Below are 25,751 nucleotides of genomic sequence, written 5' to 3' on the forward strand. Positions count from 1 at the left end.
AGAGCATCACAGCACTTCCCCCACTGACCTTTAGGGGGCGCTCAGAACCGGCCTTCGGCTAGCAGGCTCTTTCCCAGACCTGCCCCAGTCTGGCAGGTTACTGCTCACTTACGGGGAATGTCAGCTCTTCAAGGCAGAGCCTGGGTCCTCTTTTGAAAACCCCTCAGTGCCTAGGGAGGTGATTTGTACATCACACGTCCTCAATACACGCTTGTTGCATAGCTGCTTTTTGTCTGGAAGCCGTGGAAGAGCAGCATGGAGATGCCCCCTGGATGCTGTGTACTGCTGGGCTGGAGCAGGGAGGAGGCTGCCATGTCCCCAGCTTGGAGATGTCCCGGCCAGAGGGCCAGCGTCAGGAAAGGGGCCTTAAGAATAGGAGGGGCAGGAAAGGAAGCCCTGGCCAGCTCCTCCATGGACTGCGTGAAAGAGCTCACTGCCCCCTCCCTCAGGGCACAGAGAATGCTCTGTGGCTGTTGTCACCTTTGCAAAGAAGCCACCTTGGTACAAAGAGATGTTCACAACAGTGAGCATCTAGCCTCAAACTGGAACCAACCTAAATGTCTGACAATAGGGGAAGGGTTGAGTAAATAATCATATGTATACTTGGTGGAATACTGTGCAGCCGTGAAGAATGAGGTCCACAGAGAGTGCGGGATAACATGGGGAAAATGCTCTTGACAAAGGTCAAGAGAAAAGCAGATTACACATGTGGTCACAACAATGGGGAAAAAAGGAACCATGTATTAGAAAATTCACCTCTCTCTCCCTCACACACGTGCGCACACACACACCCCATAGAATCAACAGCAGTGTTTGGGTAAGTTTAAGTTTTTTCTATTTTTTCTGTAGTTTTCAAAAACCTCTCCAAAAAATCTTTAAAATTAAAAAAAATCAGAAGTATTAGCTACAAATATGAGCGAACATTCACCGAGCCCCATTCCAAGTCATACTCTCACTCGGCTCTGGGATCCCTACAAGGTAGGTGCTGTTTCCAGCCCCATTTTATGATGGGGAGCATGAACCAGGAGAGGGCGAGAAACTTGCCCAAGGGTACAGAGCTGGTGGGGGGAGGGGCTGGGATTTGAAGGGCTGCCTCTCCCCAGGGCCCACGCTCCTGAGTCAGTCTGTCACCCGCTGGCCACACCTATCTGGCGGGAGAAGAGGACAGCAGCGGCAGCGGGAAGGTGTGACCCCAAGGGCTGCCTGGCCGTCCCTTACCATTTGTCCGTGTTGTTGATGAGGGTGGAGACCTGCCCCAGGTACTCCTTGTCGTAGACAACAACAGGCTCGGACTCATTGATCTCCACGGGGTAGAAGATGGTGTTGAGAAAGGGCAGCCAGTTGATGGCTGGCGCCAAGGCCTGGAAGGGAAGAGACCGTGTGACTCTGGCTGGGCTGTTTCTCCTCCACGCCCAAGGCTCCAGGGTGCTCTTCCGAGGAAGGCGGCACCATGCCTCCGAAGAGCTGGGCACGGACAGCGCCCTGTGCAGATGTCGAACTGAGGTCTCTGGCTTTTGTCAGAGATGCTCTCGACAGAATTCTAAGGAGCCAAACACCAACTTCAACTTGAAACGGAGCTGGGATGGAATAAAGGGGACACAGTGACAGCAGCAGTAGCTACCATTCTGCAAGTCCCTCCTGTGCCAGGTACCACTGCAAACGACACACGTCTTCTTCTCTCAGCGGGACCTCATGAGAGGCCTCGGTGGGAGGCGCCACTGTCCCCAGTGTATCGATGAAGAAACTGAGCCCAGACGGGCCTATAACGGAAAGCTGTGTAGCGTCCAGAGCCAAACCGCCTGGGTTCGTATTCCAGCTCTCTTACTTACTAGCTGTGTAACCTTGAGTAAGTGGATGAACCACTCTGTGCCTCGGGGTCTCGTCTGAAAAGGGATCTCCTCATCATAACAGAACTCACACCATGGGGTTAGTGTAAGGATTAAACAGGTTAATGCTGTCTGTTCCATTCAACATGCACTTCCATAATACCAATTACTAGGTGATTAGGCTATACGACCGGTAAATTCGAGAATGATAGCAGTATAATGTGCAAATGCTTCGGGCCACAGGTGATTTTTCTTGGGCACGGGATCTGAAAAAATAAGCTTAGACTGACAACCTCCAGCGAGAAAGGAAAAGCCCCCCGCTCTGCTGATGCACAGGAGGCTGGCTGGTCAGCTCTATTTTACGATCATTTATTTTTTATTATTTATTTTTATTTTTGAGAGAGAGAGAGAGAGAGTGCATGAGCTGGGGAGAGAGGCCAGGGGGTGGGGGAGAGAGAGAGAGAGAGAGAGAGAGAGAGAGAGAGAATCCTAAGCAGGCTCCACCCTCAGCACAGAGCCCGACACGGGCCTCCACCTTGCAACCCTGGGATCATGACCTGAACCTAAACCAGGAGTCAGATGCTTGACCAACTGAGCCACCCAGGTGCCTGTAAGATCATTTAAAACGACGGCCGATGCCAGAGCTCCCTCTGCACTCCGGCTTCGAGTAACTCCCAGCTTCGAGCAGGTAGCCTGCTCTCAGCCCGCCTAGCGGCAGCAGCCCCACTGCGCAGAGCCCATCTGCCTGCACGGTCTCTGTGTCCACAACAGCCTTCCTCCACTGCCCACCAGGCAGCCTCCAGGCATGCTGAGCTCTCTCCAGGTTCCACTTATTGTTTTGGTTACAAACTTGCACAACTTCTGGGTTTAAATGTGGTCAAATACACAAACATAAAGTTTACCATCGAAACCATTTAAAAAAAAATTTTTTTTTCAACGTTTATTTATTTTTGGGACAGAGAGAAACAGAGCATGAATGGGGGAGGGGCAGAGAGAGAGGGAGACACAGAATCGGAAACAGGCTCCAGGCTCTGAGCCATCAGCCCAGAGCCTGACGCGGGGCTCGAACTCCCGGACCGCGAGATCGTGACCTGGCTGAAGTCGGACGCTTAACCGACTGCGCCACCCAGGCGCCCCTCGAAACCATTTTTAAGCATGCAGTTCAGCGACATTAAGTACCGTCACCGTCCATCTCCAGATTCCATCTTGCAAAACTGAAACTCTGCACCTATTAAACAAGAACCCCCCCTAGTTCCCTCCCTACTGGGCCCCCAGTAACCATTATTCTACTTTTTGTCTCTATGAATTTGGCGGCTCCCGCTACCTCGTGTAAGTGGAACCATACAGTATTTGTCTCTGTGACTGGTTTGTTTCACTTAGCGTGATGTCTTTCAAGTGGCACAACTTTTGAATCTAATTGGAGTTGTTTATACAATTAATGAGAGCTTCATAAACTGCAGGGCCCTGGAACTCTCTAAGTCCAATTTCTCCCACACGGCCTGTTGTTCTTACTTTTTCGCCCTGTAATTTTACAAGATGCAAACATATACTGTGTTATATGGTATGTGTCAGTCACAGAGAATGGTAGCCAGCACTTAACAAGCACTCAATCGATATGAACTATTGTAATCATTCTCAAGGTCTCCCAAGCGTGGGCCTGGGCTTGAAGGATTATAAATTCTGTTCTCTGTTCCCTTGCAAAAGGGCAGAACTGAAGACAAAGGCTGCAAGAGACACATTACAATCGGCCTTCATTTGGTAAGATCGATCAATAATGTACAATGTAAAATCAATCTACAACATCAGATGAACCTATAACCTGTTGGTAACTACCTACGATACCCTCAGTGAGAAAGCAGTCATAAAGCCCTCCCCTTAACAGATGCCGACTTTGCAGATGAGCTAAGGTGACTTTTCTGAGTTCACGTAGTTAGCTAGTGACTGTGCAGGTCTAAACTCTAGGCTCCCTCGTCTCTCCGGTTTCAAAGGGTAACTCAGCTCTTGGGGAACAAGGACCTCCGAGGACAGAAGAGGGCAGCTCCCACAGGCAGCGGTGTGCCAGCTCTTGGGGGGGCAGGGAGGCGATTCATAGTGGCATCAGGACCTACCGCAAACTACCTGCGGTGGTTTTTGTCAGAGATGCTCTAGACAGGATTCCAAAGAGGCGTGCCCGGCAGGCTCCCGCACATCCCTGCCCACCCGACTCCAAGAGGAGACATGGATCAGAGTCCTCACCATGAACTGTTCTGGGACCTCAAGCCGTTCTGTAGCTTTTCTCTAAAATGCCCCCCCCCAACACAAATATAAATACAAATAAAATGGGGACAACATTCTGCACCCTCCCCCCCACCTCACCGTGGTTGGCTGCTCTGTACCTCGTGGGGATGGCCTGCTCTTTAAGCCTGAGCTGCCTTTCCCCCTAGCTTGTCCATTAACTCTTTCTCTCTGGCAAGAATCCCCTAGGCAGGTAACCTCTGGGGCTTCTCTTTAACAATTTCTGTGGCTGCAAAACTGGGAGGTGTCCAGGTGAGACGGTCAAATAGGGCTCAACGCTTAGAGACACCTGCCTGCATGATCTGTTGGCAAAGACGCCTGGGAAATTCACCAGGTTTACAAAATGTCATTGTTTACACAATGAACGAGAGCTTCACAAACTGCAGGCGACTGGAACATTCTAATCAGGGTACAGACATCAGGTGGTGATAAATCCCTGTGCACTTGACACATGCCTGTTTCGTCAGGGAGAGCAGGTGTTCCATGCAGGCAAATTCCCATAACCCCAGATAAGGTGTGTGTTGAACAGAATTTTCACATTTTCAATCTTGCTTTAGTGAACGCCTAACTTAAACATGTGTGCCTAGATCTGTCTCCATAGAGACGGCTGTTTTAACTGACTGGGACATTCCACTTGTGACTCAAATCCTTTGGGGCACACCAGTCAGCTCTATTTTCCAAACCTGCAGCCAAAGAGTACTGCTGGTCACCAACCAGCCAGCTCAAGTAGGCTTGCAAAATAAGAGAGAAAAGGAAGATGCTATCAAACATGATCTCAGCTGGAGAATTTAGAGCAGAGGACAGGACTCATGCTCAAACAACTTTTTCTTGTTTTTAATTTTTAAGTTTATTTATTTTGAGAGAGAGAGAGAGAGAGAGAGCGAGCAGGGGAGGGGCAGAGAGAGGGAGAGAGACAGAATCCCAAGAAGGCTTCATGCTGTTAGCGCAGAGCCCGGTGCGGGGCTCGAATTCATGCAACTGTGAGATCACAACCTGAGCTGAAACCAAGAGTCGGACGCTTAACCAACTGAGCCACCCAGGCACCTCTCAAACAACTTTTGATATGGAAGGTCTTAGAAAGGAATGAGAAGGGCCTCAGGCCCCCAGAGAAGGAACAGAAGGATGTCTGATTCGTGGCTCTGAATTCAGACTCTGATGGGGGCTGGCCTGGAACCACTCTATTCTGGTGGGGTTAGCCTGGACACATACTGTGAAGGCTGGCACACCTTTCCCTGAGTCACCTGGGGTATAGGAAGAAAACCAAATTTCCAGCTACCAGGGAATAGCAAGGCATTCTCTGTCCAAGGCTGGAATAAATCAAATTGGTTTAGTGTTAGAGACGTGGGCTGGCATCATCAACAACAAAGGAATAACACGAATAACGATTACTACAGTACATTTGAATTGTGCACATGAGCTTACAAAATGAAATTTCATCCTTTGCCTCATCTCATCCTCTTTAACCCTGTGGGCAGGCCAGGAAGAGATTCTTTTGGAGGATACTAGGTTTCAGGGGTCCAGGACTTAATCTTTAAATGCTAGACATAATTTTTTAATATGCACACATGCCCTGTTCCCCTGGGAGACACTCCAGAGTTTTCAACTTGTTCTCAAAGAACTCTGTGACTAAAGAACCAGTGCACCTTATGGGGACAGGGGCTGCCTCTCATTTGTCTCTTGTGTTCTGGAATAAAGCAGGTGTGAATGAGTGAGGAAGGAAACAAAGGCTCACATGGGGGTCTTGTGACTTGCCCAAGGTCACACAGCTCCTAGTGGGGCTGGGCCAGAGCAGTCTTCTGACTCCAAGCCCAGGGCCTGTACCTCTGCTAAAGTCCTCCCCTACCTGGAGGGCTCTGCAGCAGCGGGGGAGGAAAAGCCTTTCCTGTCTTGCTCGAAGATCAGAGCAAAAGCAATGTTATAAGGTGCCCTGGGGTACAGCCCGGAAGCCACGCTGGGGCAGATGTGCTCAGGGCTACTGTGTCTCCTCTGCTTCCCTGGGGGTGGTCGGTTGGCATTATGGCCACCGTGGGGGGCTGGGCTGCTGCTGGGGCCCTTCTTGCGTTGAGAAGTGGACAGCTGGAGCAAACCAAATCACACTGCACAGACAGCATCTCCGTTGACCTCCGGGCCTCAGAGTGGCAACACGGTGCCAGATGGTCCCCAACACAGGCTGCTGATCTCTGTAACAACCCACGCACACCACTCGCCCCGATGCCAGCTCCTCCGGGGACCCGAAGGGCAGCTGGCACCCAGAAGAGACTCTCTCACCTTCATCCCCAGCTTTGCCTGGGCTGTCTCTCCACCTGGGACACCCTGTCAGCCTGGTGCTCCTCTCGCCAACACATCCCACTCACCTTCCCTGACTTCCCCCTACTCGGGTCCTAGTGCCCACCTTCTTTCACCCAGAGCACTCAGCAGTGAGTCTGGGACTGCTTCCTGGTTGGTGTTCCTCTCTACCCTGGAAGTACCTCCAGAGCAAGGCCCTGACGGTGGCCCTATACCTGTCAGAGCAAGGAATGGAGGGTGAAAAAGGGTAGGGACCGAGGTGTTCTTTCTGAAAGGAGAGTGCATGAGCCAACTCCAATGGGTGGGCGGAACCTGGCTGGTCAAGGTAGACAAGGAGGGAGGAGACATCTCGGTGGAACCCCTACACAGTGGCCTAGTCACCCTCCCCAGCGGAGAAGCAGGCCTCACCGAGGCTTCCTAGGCAATGGCAGGAAACAGGAAGACTGGCCAAGGCCACCTTGCTGATTCCTCTGCGACCCTGGGGACCTGGGATAAAGCCAGACGCCAACACACGGTGAACTGGCAGTCAACTCACCACCTGCAAGCCTCAAGGAGCCACCAGGGGGCAGCCTTCAGCAGAGGGGCCACTTGCTTTCCGATGGGTTACACCCGGTGACAGAGAGAAACCCCCTCTCACCTCCAGGAGGTTGCCAGGGATCGTGGTCAAGAACAGAGATGCCATGAGCCACGCGTGAGTCCAATGTCCAGCTCCCCTGGCACTTAGGGAGCCTCAGGGCCTTGAACATGTCACTTAACCTCCTGGCTTGGAAAAGGGACAAGTGACTACAGAACCCACCTCTCAGGTCTATTGTTTGCTGTATATACACCAGGCTCGATGTGACTGGGGCTTGAGCATGGAAATGCCCAATCAGTGTGAGCTATTATCGTCATGACCACAGAGCCTCCCCAGGTAAATGCTGTTGTTACAGAAAAGCTATGTGGCCTTCAGCAGATAACTTAGCCTCTCTGAGCCTCAGTTTTCCCATCTGTGAACTGGGGCGACAACCATCCTTGCTCCTTAGGGTTGTTCTGGGGACCTGATGAAGTGGGTATAAAAGCTCCAGCCCAGCACCCTACGTCCTGAAGCCCTGCGCCTGCCCCGGGCTCCACGTCAACCGGAGCTCACGTTACCTGCAGTTCGGCAGCTGTCACTTTGTGGTAGATGAGCTCCTCGTCCCGACGCTTCTCCTGGGGGATGGTGATGTTGGCCAGTGCCGTCTCAAAGTCCAGAATCTGTTGCATCTGGGGCCGGATGGTGGCCTCGTCCCCTCCACCCAGCAGCTTCCCCAGCTGGACCATGTAGTTCAGGTATCCCGTCAGCACCTGTGGGCCCAGCACCCGCAGTCTATCAGTCGTCTCACCTGCTGCACGCTGGACACGGGTGGCGGGTGGGGCAGGGCCAGCCCAGTGCGGGAAGTCCGCAGACCGGCTGCCCACGGAACTCGGCACGAAGCCCTCAGGTGCTCGAGTGGGTGGGGGTCCCTGCTGTTCCCCACCCACACGCCTGCTCGGACGCCCATCACGGGAAAGCTACCCACAGACCACCCTTCAGTTCTTACAACACGCTTTTTCTGAGCTGCCCTCCTCTACCATGTCCCCAGATCCGAATTAGGTCCCCGTGTTCGACTTTCTCAGCTCACCCCTGAGCTATCACAATTTGTCATTATGCCTCCAACTGGGTGGTTAGTTCATTAACGTCTGCCTCCCCTGCTAGACTCTAAGCGGGGACCATGACTGTCTCAGTCCCCACTCTCCCCCCAGCACCAGGCACTTGGTAGGTGCACGCCCAATACAAGTGGGCAGGATGAATGGACACACGATGAACCACAGACGAGGTTTCTCCGGGACATCATGAGAGGCATGGGTTTTGGAGTTAGCAGGTCTGGATGTGAATCTCAGCCTCACCCCTATGTGACCTTGGGCGGGTCACTTAGCATCTCTGGGCCTTGTTCTCTCCTCTATAAAAGGCAAGGTAAAAATAATACCCACATGGCAGATGAGGTGAATGAAGTTCAGAGACGTTCTGTATCTGCGGGGTTACTGGGGGGGCGGGGGGAAGAGGTGAGTATATAAGAGGCTTAGCACCCACAGATGGCCATGGCCATTACTGCTGTCTTGCTCTACAGTGGGGACAAAAGACACCTGTCCATCCCCTGCCTATTGTGCCCACGATGCCTGAACGGGAAACAGCTAGTCTGTTTCTGCCAGGGACTATCTATCATCCATCAGATAACTGATTCCTCAGTGCAACTCCAGCTTCAAAGACCCGCACAGGTGTGATGTGGAGGGGACACTGAGAGGGTAAAACGTCACAGGGTGTGGGCTGGGAGCCACTCTCTCTGAAGAAGCACACTCACCTTCTCGTTTTCAGTTTTGTTCAGGTAATAGTCCCTTGAGGGTAAGCCCAGGCCAGACTGGTCCACCTGGAGAGAAAGGCAGGGGTGAGCGGGGGTCTCCTGTCGCACATACACACCGCCTGCTGTGGGGACAGCTGGCACATGGCAACACAGGACCAGCCTGGGTCCCAGCCAGAGCAGGAGCTGGTAGCGGAGGACCCCTCTGGGGTGGGGCCAGCCGGCGTGGGAACAGACACATGTCTGGCTGCATAGCTGCCCGGACACGGGGATTCTGGGCCCTTCCGAAGGGCTAGAGCCACCCTCCCTCTAAACACCTCTGAGGCTTGGCATGGCGCTTCTACTTAATTAAACACTTCCCAAGACGGTGCAGTGGTTAAGACCCCTGTAGCCTTAGTCAAGTCACTGAACCTTTCTGGTCCTTAGGTTCTTCGCATGGAAAATAGGGGAAATAATAACCTAGCCCTCAGAGCTGGAATGAGGACTCAAAGGAGAGAGCCAGGGGAGGACGTGCTGAGGGTCTGGCAGGTAGGGGAGGGTCAGTTCCTGACAGCAACTCTCGGAGCCTAGAGGAGGTGTTGTTACAATTCGTTTGATTGAGAAGGAAACTGCAGCTCAGAGCGGTTGAAGCACTTGCCCGAGGTCACATGCTGAGTGAGAGGCAGAACTGGATGGGAACTCGGCCTTCACGGCCCCCAGCCCGGGCTCCTCGCTTCCTCATCTGAGGGTGGGCGGATCAGGGCCGGGGCTTCCCTGGGGGTGCCGATACAAAGTCCAGGGCAGGCTCCGGCAGGAAGAGAGGGACTCCAAGCCATTCCAAGCAGAGCCACAAAGGGCGGAGGCTGAGGTGAGGGAACCGGGAGGGGGCTTTAGCTGTGTCCAGGAGTTGGCATCACTCTGGGGGCCCACGGTGACCGATCAGAACCCCGGAGACCCGTCTGTGCTGCACTGACCCCACCTACCCGAGGACGGCAGCCTGCTCTTTCGTGACTTGTTGCCGACAAAAATCTCACGGTCCAGAGTCTCCAGAAATAATCCAGGCTCAGAAACCAGAGGCCTGTCGCCCAGGGCAAGTCTGCCCCTACTCCGGCGCTTGCAAAACTCAGAACAGGTTAAATGCAAAACATGCCCATTCGTCTTCCTGGGGACCCAGGCCAGCTCACCTGGATCACGTTGCTGTTGGAATTCTTGGAGTCGGCACTGACGTAGACAGAGAAGAAGGGAGACGTGCGGTAGTGGGAGGTGACCACCTGCAGGGTGTCCTGGAAGTTGTCCTTGTCCCAGGGACCTGTGATGTTCCAGCCCCCTAGCTGCGGGCAGAGAGAGGGAAGGGGGAGGTGAAGAGGTGGCAGGAGACCCGGGTGTGAATTCTGCTCCTGCCACGGACTTGGTCTGTGACCTGGAGCAGTCATCTGACCTCTCTGAGCCTCAAGAGCAAATGAAAGGGATGGTCTTCGTCGAGTGTCTGACCAGCAACAGGAGACGCTGGGTGGAACGAGATTTGCCCTAAATGAGTGAGCAATGAATCCACGTGGCAGCTGCTCTCTTGGGGATGGGGATGGAAAGGAGACTTCTCCCACACCCTGTTCACTTTTTGAATACTGACTCATGTGGATTCAGTTGTGCACAAAATTCAATTGTGCCTACGGAAAAAAAAAGTCTCCGTATTTTTAAAAAGGTTGATAAAGCCATGGTCTCTAGTGTCTCTCAGAGCTTGGACTCTTTTTTTTTTTTTTTTTTTAAGTTACTTGTTTGTTTGTTTGTTTGTTTGTTTGTTTATTTAGAGCATGAGAGAGAGGATCCCAGGTAGGCTCCACACTGTCAGTGCAGAGCCCGATGCAGGGCTCAAACTCATGAACCGTGAGACCATGACCTGAGCCGAGGTCAGATGCCTAACCGACTGAGCCACCCAGGTGCCCCTGGGAGTTTTGTTTTCAAGTAGGCTCTATACCCAACACAGGGCTCAAACTCACGACCCCGAGATCAAGAGTCGCATGCTCTACCAACTGAGCCATCCAGGTGCCCCGGAGATGGGATTTTGTAATCTCCTCGGTGTCTCTGGCTTGGCACACACTGGCATGTGGGACCAGTGCCAGAGGGGAGGACTGTCTGGTCTCCGGTGTCCACAGCTCCCCATCCTGCTGCAATGACTTCTCAGAGCCAAGCCAGGAGGCGGGGCCCTGAGGGAGCATGAGACAGCTGGGAAACATCCATGGCCACCCTCTGTGGGTGTCAGGCAGCCTAGCCAGTCATAGGCAGCCCCTGCAGAGTCCATCCAAGGCTGACTGGGAGGTGCCCAGCAAGAAAGAGTCCTCCCCTGTGAGAGAATGGGAGGCCTGGGGTAACTGGGGCCCTCCTCATGGGGGAGGAGAGGGTTCTTCTTCTTCTTTTTTTTTTTTTTAAAGAGAGACAAAGACAGTGGGGAGAGGGGCAGAGGGAGAGAATCTTAAGCAGGTTTCACACTCAGCACGGAGCGACAAGGCTTGAGCCCACTACCTGGGATCAGGACCCGAGCGGAAATCAAGAGTCAGACGCTCAACCAACTGAGCCACCCAGGTGCCCTGGGGCGGGGGGGAGGGGGTTCTGCTTCAGATCTGAGACTTTCAGTTGGTCCTTCTGGAACATACCCCTCTTCACAAAAACACACCCTCTGCGGAAAGGGAATCAACAAGGTAGAGAAATGCTTTTTCTATAAATACGGCCCCCATCCCACACACAGATGCAGAGAGGCATACATACGTGTGGCACACATCCACAACAGGTGCTGACGCGTACCCTGACACAAATACAGATATTCCCACCCACAGAGACACATGCGTACACATGAGCACGTGCACGCATACATACACACACACACACACACACACACTCAGACACACTCAGCCCCGACAGGTTCTACAGTCCAGCTGGGTGCGGTGGTTGGAGATGTGAGGTCGCCAGGCCCCAGTGGTACCTGAGAGCTGGGGTGGCAGCCAGAGGGGCGGAGGCAGGTGGCTCAGGCTGGAAGAGATCCATGAGAGCCTGCTCCAAGAACTCACCTTCTCAATCAGCTCCATCAGGGGCTTGGCCTTAAGCTCCTCGATCCTGGTTTCATTCATACATGCACGGTAGTATACTTGGGCCTTCCTTTCTGCCTCGCTCACACTGGCTGTGGAATTTTCTGGAATGACAAGGGATAGCAGTTTGCAACACGCCCTCAGTTGCTCAGTGGGTAGCACTGAGGGAGTCCTTCTCAGAGCCTCGGTGTTCTCAGCTATAAAAAGACCTAGGACTTCTCCCTGTCAGGTAGCCACAAAGACTCAGTCACAGCGGGTATATGACTGCCCCTGGGCAGATCCTGAGAAATGAGGTGCTTCCTAATTTTTGCTGAGTGCAAATAAGAAAAGCATACCATGTGTCTCCCTGTCTGCCAGGCAGGTTCACAGACATGTCCCTAGGCTGGCAGCATGGGCCACCCAGAAGGACACCCTGCTTTCCCTGCTGGCTAACACGTGGCCCAGACACCCCCGCCTGGTGTGTGGGACAGAGGCCTGTCTTGGTTTTCAGCCCAGATGACTTCTCTTGGGATAAAGCCTGGAGCTGAATGGAAGCTTCCAAGGCCTCATTCCCTAGGAGTTTCCTTCTCCCTTTCTCCCCTGAGGGTCCAGGCTGTTCATCAGATTTACAGTTCACGCAGAGTGCTTTTGCCGTGTCTCTTCCTAACTCAACAGTCAGCACCTCTATCCTTACACCGGGACGCCTGGGAGACCTTGGTCCCCCTCTCCCTGTCCTCAGTGTCCCGGTCCAGGAGCCGCCTGCTGAGGGCCACACTCCTGTACGTGCACCAGCACAGGGCAGAGCCCTGTTTATACCCAGGGAAGGTGACTACATCCTGCTGTTCAGGTCGTGAAGGACCTACTACCTGCCAGAGCTCCCATGCCTGAGCCTTCATCTCAGAGCCCTGCTCCAGATAACGCCTGGGTCCCTGACCCCCTCAATTCTGTCTGTCCACTTTGCTGCCTCCCTGGGGAACCCCTTCCTCACTGCTCCACAGTCACCTTTCCTCATTTCTTTTTTTTTTTTTTAATGTTTATTTATTTTTGAGACAGAGAGAGAGCATGAATGGGGGAGGGCCAGAGAGAGAGGGAGACACAGAATCCGAAGCAGGCTCCAGGCTCCGAGCTGTCAGCACAGAGCCCAACGCGGGGCTCGAACTCACGGATCATGGGATCATGACCTGAGCTGAAGTCAGACGCTCAACGACGGAGCCACCCAAGCGCCCCGTACCTTTCCTCATTTCAAATTCACTTCTCCTGGACCCAGAAACTCCTTCTCTTGCTTCCTTCAAAGACTCCCCCAAACCCCACTTCCTCCATGAAGACTTTTCTGGCAGAACCTTATCCACTCATCCACTAAATAGATGCTAGACGCTCACTCTGTGCTAGGTACTGCACAAGCTTCGGGGACACAAAAGACAATCTCCCCGTCCCAGTGCTTCTTCCTTTCTAGTATGACGACACAGATAACAGACAAGAAAACACACGAAGAAAAACGTCCCCCTGGCCCTCCTGTATGGGACACTGTCAAAATCCTACACCCTTCAAGGCCTCTCCCAGAGGCCATCTTTCCTATGGAGCCTCTCCGGAGACGTTCTTTCATGAAGGCCCCAACATAGAGCACCTATTGAGTGCCAGGCACTGGGCTTGGCTCCAGTTTTACAGACATGAATAAGACCCAGGTAGTCTCTGCCTTCAGGGAGTTCATGGTCTAGTAGTGAACACAGCCAAGCAAAGAAATGACCGGGAGACACGGAGGTGCTTTGGTTAATGCAAATGGCTATGGAGCCCAAAGAAAATTCACACCCTTTGGTGGGGTGAGGTGGGGTCAGGGGGACTCTAGCTCTAAGCCAGTTCTTTTATTTATTTTTTATTAAAAATGTTTTTTAGGGGCACCTGGGTGGCTCAGTCGGTTAAGCGTCCAACTTCAGCTCAGGTCATGATCTCACAGTTTGTGATTTCGAGCCCCACGTCAGGCTCTGTGCTGACAGCTCGGAGCCTGGAGCCTGCTTCGGATCCTGTGTCTCCTCTCTCTGCCCCTCCCCAACTTGTGCTCTGTCTCTCAAAAAATCAATAAGTGTAAAAAACAATAAAAACATATTAAAAAAATGTTTTTTAGTAGGCTCTACACCCACTGTGGGGCTCGAACTGACAACCCCTAGATCAGGTGTTGTATGCTCCACGGACTAAGCCAGCCAGGCTCCCTGAGCTGGTTCTTTTAAAGGTAAGAAGTTATTCACCAGGTAGAAATGAGGGGAAAGAGCCTTGGGTTTGGACGAAATTGGAGAGTGTGGGGAAACACGAGAGGCGCACAAGGGCATGCTATCTAGAGAAAAGGTATCCATTTGGAGTGGCCTGTGGTGCAGGGGGCACCCGTCAGCTCCTGACTTGACTTTCAGCGTGGGTCACTTTAGCTCTCCCAGCCCTGTTGCAAAAGCCCACCTGCCCTCCCCGCAATTCTTACCATAACCAGCACCACGGTTTTCTCTGGTCAGAGAGCATCAACCCCCATCTTGCTGAAGTCGGGGTGATGGCCCTGAAGAGGGCATGGGACCAGCCTGAGCTAGTCTGAAGGGAGATGCAGAGACAGAACCCTGAGAGAGACAGTGGTCAAGGGGCCTGAGTGACGAGGGGCTGTGGAGGGTCCACACAGCCCTGGAAGCCACAGCTTGCCATGCCGCTGAAGCCTAGAAACACCTGAGCGTCCCTATTCCCTTCTGGGGCACGAAAGGAAGCCTTCCGGAGGGGAGGGCAGAAATGGGGAGAGCTGGACCTCTCCCTGCTCCTCAGACTCAGGAAGCAGAACTTTAGGGAAAGCAAAAGGGGGGTTTCCACCCCCCCCCCCCCCGAAGCCTTGTTTCTATGACAATGCCTCCCAGCAGCTGGGCTGTTAGAAGGGAAAGCAAAAGAATCATCATTGCTTGCCAGAGCCCGAAAGTAGCGTCTCATCTTCCATATGTGGCTCTGGCCGTGACCCTGAAATGCCAGGGTCGGTGATGGGGGAGTGTGCTCTGTGTACTCTGGCCAGTGAGAGGGCCTGGCATCTCCCTCCCCTGCTGCACCAAGGCCACTGAGATAAGAGGCCCAAAGAAAGGCTCCGGAGGAACAGCCTGGCTGTGCTCATTCTAGAGAGTTCCAGGTGCCCATCTTTCTCTGCATTATCGCTAGGCGGTCAGAATGTGTCCTTCAGGCACACACACCCTCCCGCTCTCCTTCGCTGAGAGGCTGCCCCTAATGAGTTCAAACTTCCTTCCTCTGAGCTCCACACCCTGGATCTCACATTCACTTGTTTTTTCACAAATGTTTATTGAGTTCCTATGGTTTGGTGGCTGCCGGGCTCGGGGGAGAGTGCAGCAGACCACGCGGATACGCGTCTGTCCACAGAAGGCCTGTAGGCTGGTAGGTGAGACAGCAATGAGATGATCACAAAGCATCTGACCGCACGGAGGGCAAACGCTATGAGGACAGGAGGCCCTGAGAAAGGATGGCGGGGGAGGCCCCAGGGAACCCCTTGCCTGAACTCTGGGCTGAAGGCTGAGCTCAATGTGGCGGGGACACGGGGGCCTGTGCTTGGGCTGCTTCACCCACTAGTTTGTCCTACTTGTCCGTTTCCTCGCCTGAACTCAGAGGAGGGCACAGAGTAGCCCCCAGCAGTATTTGCTGGGAGAACGGAGCCCAGTGTCTGTCTGATGAGGAAGGATGCCATATCTGGGCGCCGAGAGGGCGATGAGGTCAGTGCCTGATGGAGACTGGCACAGGCAGGAAATGAGGCAGGTGTGGCAGGAAGGGCCAGGGGCACAGGCCTCACCGGGAATCGGCATTCACATCCCCTGTATTCCCACAGTGACACCGGCTGGGGCAGGAGCTCTGGGAGAAGGTCCAGCTCCTCCATGGCTCCCCCTGCCTCCCTCCGGCTCATGGAGCCCACTGGGACAACCCTCAGCACCCTCTCCCCTCTCCTCTCTTTCATCCTCTCCCGTGGGGCATCTATGACCTGGGAGGCACTGGGGAAACAGAGGTGAAGCAAGACGGCCAGGTGGCAGGCCACTGCAACAGACGAGGTAAGCGATGGTGCGGGCTTGGGCTGGGGCGACAGCAGAGAAGGGGCGAGAAGCAGTTGGAGTATGAGAGAAAGAGGAGTCTCAGATGCCACTGCATTTCCTTGACCTGAGCAAGGGGTCGAGGGATGGGGAGGGGGATAAGCAGTTCGGTTTCCAACATTTTTAGCTGGAGACAGTCTAGTAGACGCTGAGGTGGAACCCCGGGTGTGGACTTTATAGAGCTAGTGTCTTGAATGACTCTGAGTTCAAATATACTCTGGAGCACACAAATCCCTTAAAACTGCCTATAAGGCCCTATGTCGTGCATTCTCAACAGGGACAATACTGCCCCCGAAGGGGGAGAGAATTAGCTCTTAGGGAGCAGAAATATCTTACGCTTTCACGTGTACATATAGTATGTAAACTGTAAGTAGTAGTATCTCTTATATTCTCACTGGACTTCATGGACTAAATGGATAAATTCTTAGAAATACACAGCCTGCCAAGACTGAATCATGATGAAACAGAAAATCTGAACAGACCAATTACTGGTAAGGAGATTGAATCGGTAATCAAAAACCTCTCAACAAACAAAAGTCTAGGACCAGACAGCTTCACCGGTGAGTTCTACCAAACATTCAACAAAGAATTAAGGGACCAATCTTTCTCAAACTCGCCCAAAAGACAGAAGAGATGACTCTTCCAAACTTACTTCGCAAGGCCAGCATTACCCTGATACCCAAACTGAAGATGCCCCAAGAAAAGAAAATTATAGGCCAACATTCCTGATGAACATAGACGCAAAAATCCTCAACAAAATATGAGCAAACAGAACTCAATAAAACATTAAAAGGATCATACACCACAAGCAAGTCGCATTTATTCCAGGGATGCAAGGATGGTTCAATGTCCACAATGAAGGATAAAAATTGTATCATCTCAACAGATGCAGAAAAAGCATTTGACAAAATTCAATATCCATTTATGATAAAAACTGTCAACAAAGTATAGAGGGAATGTGCCTCCATGTAATAAAGGCCCACAGCTAACCTCATACCCACTGGTGAAAGCTTTTCCTCTAAGATCAGGTAAAGACTAGGATGCCCACTCTTGCCACTTCTATTCAACATAGCACTGAAAGCTGTAGTCAGAACAATTAGCTAAGAAAAAGAAATAAAAGGCATCTGAATTGGAAAGGAAGAAATACTTAAATCTATCAAGTTAAACACAAGTTATAAATCTTTTGTTCTGTGAATATGGTGAATGAGAGAATAAATGTCTTTTAATTTTGAAAAAAAAAAAGGGAATGGAAGAAGTAACACTGTTGCTATAATGCAGAGAACGTGATATTACATACAGAAAACCCTAAAGACTCCATCAAAAACCTGTCAGAACCAATAAACAAATCCAATAAAGTTGCAAGATACAACATCAATACGCAAAAGTCTGTTATATTTCTTTTTTTCTTTTCTTTTAAGTTTATTAGAGAGAGAGAGTGCAAGTGGAGGAGGGGCAGAGAGAGACAGGGAGACAGAGAATCCCAAGCAGGCACTGCATTATTAGTGCAGAGCCTGATTCAGGGCTCGAACTCATGAAGCATGAGATCATGACCTGAGCCAAAATCATCAGACGCTTAACCGAATGAGCTGCCCAGGTGTCCCTGTTGTATTTCTATACTACACTGATAATGAACTATCAAAAAGAGAAATTAAGAAAACAGTCCCATTTACAATTACATCAAAAAGAATAAAATATATAGGAATAAATTTAACCAAGAAGTTGAAAGAGCTGTATATTGAAAACAACAAGATATTGGTGAAAGAAATTGGAGAAGATGCTTAAATGGAAAGATATTCTGTGTTTATAGACTGGAAGAATTAATACTGTTATGCTGTCCATACTACCAGAAGCAATGTACAGATTCAATGCAATCCTTATCAGAATTGCAACGGCATTTTTTACAGAGACAGAACAAATAATCCTAAAATCTATATGGAACCATGAAAGACCCTGAATACCCAAAGTAATCTTTTTTTTTTTTTTAAGTAGACTCCACATGGGGCTTGAAATCATGACCCTGAGATCAAGACCTGAGCTGAGATCAAGCGTTGGATGCTTAACCGACTGAGCCACCCAGGCTCCCCGAGAGTAATCTTAAGAAAGGAGAAAAAAGCTGGAGGCATCATGCTTCCTGATTTCCCTGATTAATGAAGACAGTATGGGCACAGCAGAGGAAACCATCCACAAAATGAAAAAGGCAACCTACTAAATGGGAGGAAATATGTACAAATCACACATCTGATAAGGGGCTTATATCCAAAATATATAAAAAACTCATACAATTCAACAGCAAAAAAAAAATTATTATCTTATTAAAAAATGGGCAGAAGAGGGGTGGCTGGGTGGCTCGGTTTGCTGAGCATCACACTCTTGGTTTTGGCTCACGGTTCATGATCTCACAGTCCGTGGGTTCGAGTCCTGTGTCAGGCTCTGTGCCTGGGATTCCCTCTCTCTCTCTGCCCCTCCCCTACTCATTTTCTTTCTCTCTCTCTCTCAAAAATAAATACATTTTAAAAAATGGACAGGAGACATAAATAGACATTTTTCCAAAGAAGATATACAGATGGCCGACAGACACATGAAAAGGTGTTCAACGTGACTCATCATCAGGAAATGCAAACCAAAACCACAAGGAAAGACCACCTCATACCTGTCAGAATGACTAGTATCGAAAAGACACTAGTATTGGTGAGGACGTGGAGCAAAGGAAACCCTCATGCACCGTTGGTGGGAATATAAATTGGTGCAGCTGCTGTGGAAAACAGTATGGAGGTTCCTCAAAAAATTAAAAATAGAACTACCCTATAATCCAGCGATTCTACTTCTGGGTATGTACCCTAAGTCAGCAAAAACACTACCTCAAAAACATATGCACCCCACGTTCACTGAAGCATTATTTACAATAGCCAAGATATTGAGACAACCTAAGTGCCCACTGATGGATGAATGGATAAAGAAAATGTGGTATACACACACATACACACACACACCAGGAATATTATTCATTCATAACAAAGAAGGAAATCTTGCCATTTGTGATGACATGGATGAAACTCAAAGATATTATGCTAAGTGAAGGAAGTCAGACAAAGACCAATTAAAAAAATATATTACATATAATATATATTTTAAAAACCAAGCTCGTAGATCTAGAGAACAGATAAGTGGTTGCCAGAGTTGGTGGGTGGGGTGATGGGATAAATGCATGAGCTGTTTTAGTTTATCTCTTTAAAGAAATTGAACTAAAAAAAATAAAGCAGAAAAAATATTAAAAAAATCTTTTTGACATTTATTCATTTTTGAGAGACAGAGACAGAGCACAAGCAGGGGAGGGGCAGAGAGGGAGGGAGACCCAGAATCCAAAGCAGGCTCCAGGCTCCAAGCTGTCCGCACAGAGCCCGACATGGGGCTCAAACTCACAGACCGTGAGATCATGACCTGAGCTGAAGTCGGACACTTCCGGCAGAAAAAAACCTTTTAGGGAGGGGGCAATTGATGAAAAAAGGTTGAGAAACACTGCCCTTGATGGGGGTCTCCACCCCCTGGTCTGTCTCCAGCCCCTCTCCCTCTTGCTCCCAGATCCCTGCCCCAGGACCACTGTGCTCACTGTCCTGCCTGGAATAATCTTCTCCTCACATCCACATGGTCCATTCTCTCATGATTAATTCAAGTTTCGGTTCAAATGTCCCTATTCTGAAAGCCCATCCCTCCTTGACTGGTGTAGTGACAGTGGCCTCTTACCTTCATGGCCCTGCATCCTACGTGATTGGTTTCAAAGCCCTAATGCTTCACAACATTCCTTATTTACTTGTTTATTTGTTTACTGTTTACTGTCTTCCTTGCTGCAACATAAGTTCCATAAGAAAGGGCTGTCTTATTCCTTACACAATCCCTGCACCTAGTGATGTCTGGCACACAGCTGGTGTATAACATATTAACTGCTGAACAAAGGAATGAATGATGGAATATTCTGGGAGCTCTGCAAAGAAAGGTACCGATCACAACAGCCTGAGGGAGGAGGCTTTGGTTCAGAGTGAAATGAGCCACATTTAGTTTTCTCATGAGGAAAACCTTGGACTCCTCAGAGACATCCCTGCTTGAGCTTACTTTCCAGAAGAAGGTTCCATGGGAGCAGCCTAGCTGCTCAACAGTATAGCTCCCAGGATGGAGATGGAGGCCATGTTTGAATATGGCGGCACTTCCAGGGCCCCCACGGTATGAAAATCATTTGGCAGCCCAGGGCCAGACAACAGGCCTCCCAATTGCCTGGGTACTTCCTTCCAGGGACCCTGAGTTCCAGAAACTCCCTCAGTCACTTCCCCAAAGTCTCAAAGAGGAAAGACAGCACACCATTTAATCGGCCCACTTCTTCCTCTGTAAGTTTTTATTGGAACAACCTCTCCCACACCGCTCCCAGGGAGGAAACCGATCTCCAGCAGCTGGGCGGGCTGCAGAGATGGGGGTTCCTGGGAATTCTGTGGTTCTGTGGTCCCTGTGCTGCAGAAAGACCATCTGGCCAGGAGCATGTGGGACTCCACATCAGGGCAAGATCTGCACTTGTTGTAGATAAAACCACAGACTCGGTTCAGGCTGTCACAGGCCCCCATCCTGTGAGCAGAAGTGGGGGAGCAGATAAACGAAGCATCTTTTTCTGCAGAAGAACAATAGTAAATGATGAGACCATTACCACGACTGGTATCTACTGCAGGCCAAGTCCTGGCCGAGCTCTACTCATCACCACACTGACAGCCTGAGGTGATACTATCCCCCATTTCACGGAGAAAGAGAGTGAGGCCCAGGGAGAGGAAGGAACTTTTGTCTAGGGAGGCAAAGCTTATATGCGATGCATTGGCATTTGAACCCAAGCATTCTTAAGCCATCCTGAGAAAACGAACTGCTTCCTCTCTGTGTGGGTGTGGCTGTGAGTGTGCATCTGGTCCTAACAGTTTCCACCAACGGGTGTTGTTACTATCACGCCCAATTTATAGGCAAGAGGTTGAGTAATGTGCCTGAGGTTCCACAAGCGAGTGGCTGAGGTCAGGGACGTGAGCTCTCTCTGCGTACCTTTCCTTTCCTCCAGGTTGGCAGCACCGAAGCAGTCCAGCCAGCCTGGAGAAGCCCTGGACACCCACTCCTGTCCTCAGAACGTGAAAGACGGGCATGCTGCTGCAGATGGAGAGCGTGTTGGACACAGCTTGTCCACAGAGTTTCCAATACGCATGGGAAGATGCAACAAAGCTAGACAGCAGCTACCGGGAAAACGAACCAAAATAAAAGTGCAAGACATATCACAGGGCGACACGATTAATTGCCAAGTCACTGACATGGACAAATTTAATACTGATGGAATGATTCTGTCTCTATTTCTCAGGCAGACTGGCGCTGGGGTAGAAAGAAGGGAGACCACAAATTCCTTGTGGTGTATGGGTTGCTCAAATTATTACAAAAACCAGGCATTAATTTTGCATGCATTAATCTTATAAAATACGGTAAATATGACAGGCACATAGAGCACAATTGTAGCTCAAACTCAGAGAGGCCCTTTGGTAGCCACAGAAGGCCTGGCGGAGGAAGCAGGTTTTTGTTTTTTGTTTTTAAATGTTTTTATTTATTTTTGAGACAGAGAGAGACAGAGCATGAGCAGGGGAGGAGCAGAGAGAGAGGGAGACACAGACCGGGAAGCAGGCTCCAGGCTCTGAGCTGTTAGCACAGAGCCTGACGCGGGGCTCGAACTCACGGACCGTGAGATCATGATCTGAGCCGAAGTTGGACGCCCAACCGACTGAGCTACCCGGGCACCCTGGAGGAAGCAGGTTTGAGAAAAGTCCTGTAGGATTGGAAGGGGTGAGGCAGGTAGTCCATACAGCAGAATAATCTGTGTTAAGAGCACAAGCTGGAAAGCCTGGGGCAAGGCCCAGCCTAAGGGAGAGGGGTCTAGCTGAATCCTTCCCCTGATGAAGGGAGGCCATGCTCTTGCCTCCCCAAGGCCTACGAGGACAGCCCAAGCCGGCAACTTGGGTGGGTGCCAGAGTGTCTCTTGGGTGAGGCACCTCTGTCCCATGAAGCTGAGGTCAGCCCTCCCAGCCCGTGAGCTGCAAGGACATGTCACAGTGGCATCTGGCAGACTTCAGTCCACCTGCTACAGGTCTGCCTGGATATCCTCTGGGGGGGCCAGAGTGAATTCACTGTTCGGAGAAAGGAGTGGCTCGCCCAAGGTCAGCCTGGTCAGCTGACACAATACTCACCAGCACTCTGAATGCTCCTTCTCCTTCCAGAGGAGCCTGCCCTAGGCCAGCTTGGCCAGCCTGGGCACCCCCTGCACACTCCACTCCCCATCAGCTCCGGCCCCGCTCCTGAGGCCAGCTGGCTGACCCCTACGTCCTGCAGAAGCTGAAACCAGTCTGGCCTTGAGCCCAGGAATGCACTGGCCCATGTTATGCACTGGCCCATGTTCCCGCATTTTTTGTCACCCACTCACCTGCCTCCTGCCCCTTCGGGGGTTTCCAGGTGTCAAAATCCCAGATATCAAGGCCCACAGGTGAGGGGCCATTTCCAGACTAATTCCCAAGAGTGAGCCTGGCAGGAAGGGGACTCTAGGATATTCCTTCTGGTCATAAGCTTCTGTTCAGGAGGATTTGGGGGTGACCTCACCTGCTGTGTTCATCAGGCTTGGGCCAGGTCCCACCTAGACTGGAGAGCTTAATCAAGCTGCCACTGGGAAAAAGGAGGTTGGTGAATCGTGCTTCTGGGCTGCTCTGTGGCCTCTGCATGGTGAATCTGACTCAGGGGAGTCAGTAGAAAAAGAGTGCAGGTTTGAGGCCCCACAGCTCCAGGGCTAAATCTCACTACTTCCTAGGTATTTGTGAGTCTCATCTGTACAGTGGGTATATACATCCACAGCTTAAATAAAATAATACAAGTAAACAACCTAGCATGGTCATGGATATGCCTTGTACCTCTTTCCCTAATAACTAGGTCCACATCAGTGCCTCTAAAAGAAATACAATAAGCAATAATGAGGTTTTCTTCAGCCACCGCACTAATCCTTACAACATTGCCATCAATGCTCTGAGTCAGTTCCCACCTTACAGACGAGGAGCCCAGTAGCTTCTCTGTGGTCGCACGGCTTGTCAGGGAGAGGTCTGGGCTGGCGCTCACTCAGGACACCGAGAAGGTGGCGCTGCTTTGGCGAGCACTTACTAGGTGCCAAGCTCTGTGCTAAGCACGCTGACCTAGCACATATAAGCCCATACTCATGGTAACCTTGGGTTAGATGGCATCATTACCCCCATTTTAGAGATAACGAAACTAAGCCGGAGAGGAGGCGGGTCACTTGTCCAAGGCCACACGAGTGATAAGCTAGCGTGTCAAGGCTGCCTGACTTCAAAACCCTGCAGTCTGGCCTCCTGATCCTACCAGACCCCGGCCTCAGGGTCAGGGGCTTGAACGCATGGTTCTGGCTGTTCCGTACCCAGCACAGCACAGCTCTCCACCTGCACCTTGACTCTCAGGGATAGGATGGATGTTAAGGCCAGAGCATGGGACTAGAGCCCACTCCTCATGGCCCCTGCCAGCTGGGGGGAGGGTCGGGGGATGGGGGATGGGGCATGGACTCAGTCCTGGCAAAGACCCAAGGTCCTCCTGATAAGGACTGGCAGGAGCATAGGCCGTGGGCACCACACAGGAGGGCCAGTCCTGGGCCTACACTGGAAAGTTAGAAGGCCTCTCTGCCTGTCTTCTCCGTCTCCTCTCGGTGCTAACTGCTCCCCAGGGCTGGAGCCCGTCTCCATCCAGGACCAGCAATGTATCCTCAGCAAAGTCCCTTAATGTCTCTGAACCTGTTTCCTTATCTATAAAAAGGGAACAAGAGTTCCTAAGTCCCAGGGAGGCTGTGAGGATGAAGGAGGCAATGGATATGAAGAACCTGGTACAGGGGCGCCTGGGTGGCTCAGTTGGTTAAGCGTCCCACTTCAGCTCAGGTCACGATCTCACAGTCTGTGAGTTCGAGCCCCGTGTTGGGCTCTGTGCTGATAGCTCAGAGCCAGGAGTCTGCTTCAGATTCTGTGTCTCCCTCTCTCTCTGCCCCTTCCCTGCTCATGCTCTGTCTCTCTCTGTCTCAAAAATAAATAAAAACATTAAAAAAAAAATTAAAAAAAAAAAAAAAGGATCTGGTACACAGCATGGCAAGCAGCAGACACTCAAACATCAGTTTCCTTCTCTCCTTCCTTCAGACCCTCAATGCCCCGCACTGCCAGCAAGATGGGCGGGAGTCATAGCCGCCCCTTATATCTGAAGGAGGTGGGGTGAGACGGTGGGGGGAAGGACACCTGGCCCCGATTCAGGCAAGTCCCAGCCATGCCACCTACTAGTCTGTCCTGTGGATGCCTCTGGACTTTAGTTTCCTCATCTATCAAGTGGGGTGAATGATACCTTCCCCGTTCCTACCTACGGGATCAAATAAGGCAACATCTACAAAAAAAGCTCTGTAAACTGTAAAGGACTGTGCAAAGGTCGAAGGTGAATCATAACTACGACACTAACATACACAGCAGCCGCCCCACTATGCCCGGCCTAGGCAATGAGCTTTATTTTTTTTTAGTTATATTTATTTATTTAGAGAGACTGCGTGTGGATGTGAGAGTGGGGGAGGGGCAGAGAGAAAGGGAAAGAGAAAATCCCAAGCAGGCTCCGTGCTGTCGGCGGAGAGCCTGATGTGGGGCTCCCTCCCACGAACCACGAGATCATGAGCTGAGCCGAGATCAAGAGTCAGACGCTTAACCGACTGACACCCAGGTGCCCTGGCAACGCACTTTAAATACATTTTTCCCACTTTATTTTTGTAACCTGGAGGAGGCACGGTTCCCATTATACTGATGAGAGGAGAAGCCCCGAGAGAGAGGCCATGTCACTGACCTGAGATCACAGAATAAGTGGCAGAGGCAGGATTTGAACCCAGGTCCTGGTGACTAACGGAGAGGCCCTAGGCCATCTTGTTTCCTACTTGGACTATTCTCCTGCATTGGTTGTTGGTCTGTGCCAAGCCCTTGGCTGTCTTTAGGTGCTAGAGAAGGGACATCCTGAATTCTAATCTGGCTACCATAGACATATTTGCCTCTTAAGCAAATATGAACTTCTAGTTCTGAACTCAAAGGCGGTGTCCCCTTTCAGAGGTACCTAGACAGCATATAGAGGGCGGGGGCTCTGTTGTCCCTGGCATACTGAGTTCCTTCAGCCCCGCCTCCACACACTACCCTGCTCTGATCCTCAGGGAGACAAGCTGCAAGTTGGACTGCAGAGGGGGCTGCCGAGGGGGGCCTGCCCAGGAGCCACAGCCGGCCAAGGAGACATGGTGGGTGGGCCTCACCCAGCAGCAAGGGCACTTCCTTCCACCCCCGGGGGCTGGCATAGGAAAGAAACGATAGGTCGCCTTAACCTGGTCTGCTTATTTTCACCATCATCAAAAAGGCACAATTGCCTGAGACTTCGTAATTGTCAAGTTAGAATTTTTTCCTGTCTCATAGAAAGGTTTCTGTCCCCTTTGGGGTCTCTTCTTATATTTTACCTACTTTTGAGTACCTTGAAGGTATTTTTAAAAACTTAGTAAGTATCTGTTGAATCGGTGAATCTAGATTCTGTCACTGATGGCTTTTCATGATCTAGCCTCTCCCAGCACCCAGGACGGGGCCGGGTCAGCAGGAGAGGGATGGCAAAGGTCTCAGCTGCAGAGGGGTTCAAGTCAGGATCTATGTCGTGGTGGGTGTTGCGAATTCACGTGGGAGACGACCCTAATGGGCAGGTGTTAATTCAACAAACATTATCCAGGGTTAACCCTGCAAACAAGACAGACGTGGGGCTCTAACCTAAGGATGAAACCAC

The 25,751-nt window shown here is 51.1% G+C and overlaps 1 protein-coding gene and 1 long non-coding RNA gene across 6 annotated transcripts in view; one reads left to right on the forward strand and one right to left on the reverse strand.

The window, feature by feature from the left end:
• Window positions 1-25,751, reverse strand: part of ECE1 (endothelin converting enzyme 1) — a 113,272-nt gene that overhangs the window by 20,769 nt on the left and 66,752 nt on the right. For all 5 annotated transcript variants that reach the window (XM_053208475.1, XM_027060171.2, XM_053208472.1 and 2 more), the window contains 5 exons: window positions 11,779-11,900; window positions 9,904-10,050; window positions 8,744-8,809; window positions 7,518-7,709; window positions 1,219-1,361 (listed from right to left, as the gene is read on the reverse strand). In XM_053208475.1, the coding sequence (XP_053064450.1) occupies window positions 1,219-1,361; window positions 7,518-7,709; window positions 8,744-8,809; window positions 9,904-10,050; window positions 11,779-11,900 (670 nt within the window). The remainder of the gene's footprint in view (window positions 1-1,218; window positions 1,362-7,517; window positions 7,710-8,743; window positions 8,810-9,903; window positions 10,051-11,778; window positions 11,901-25,751) is intronic.
• On the forward strand, window positions 15,033-22,802 carry LOC113599499 (uncharacterized). The gene is made up of 3 exons (XR_008292757.1): window positions 15,033-15,174; window positions 15,620-15,836; window positions 20,956-22,802. It is a non-coding gene; the product is annotated as an uncharacterized LOC113599499 (long non-coding RNA).

Source organism: Acinonyx jubatus, chromosome C1, assembly GCF_027475565.1.
Source record: "Acinonyx jubatus isolate Ajub_Pintada_27869175 chromosome C1, VMU_Ajub_asm_v1.0, whole genome shotgun sequence".
NCBI lineage: Eukaryota > Metazoa > Chordata > Mammalia > Carnivora > Felidae > Acinonyx > Acinonyx jubatus.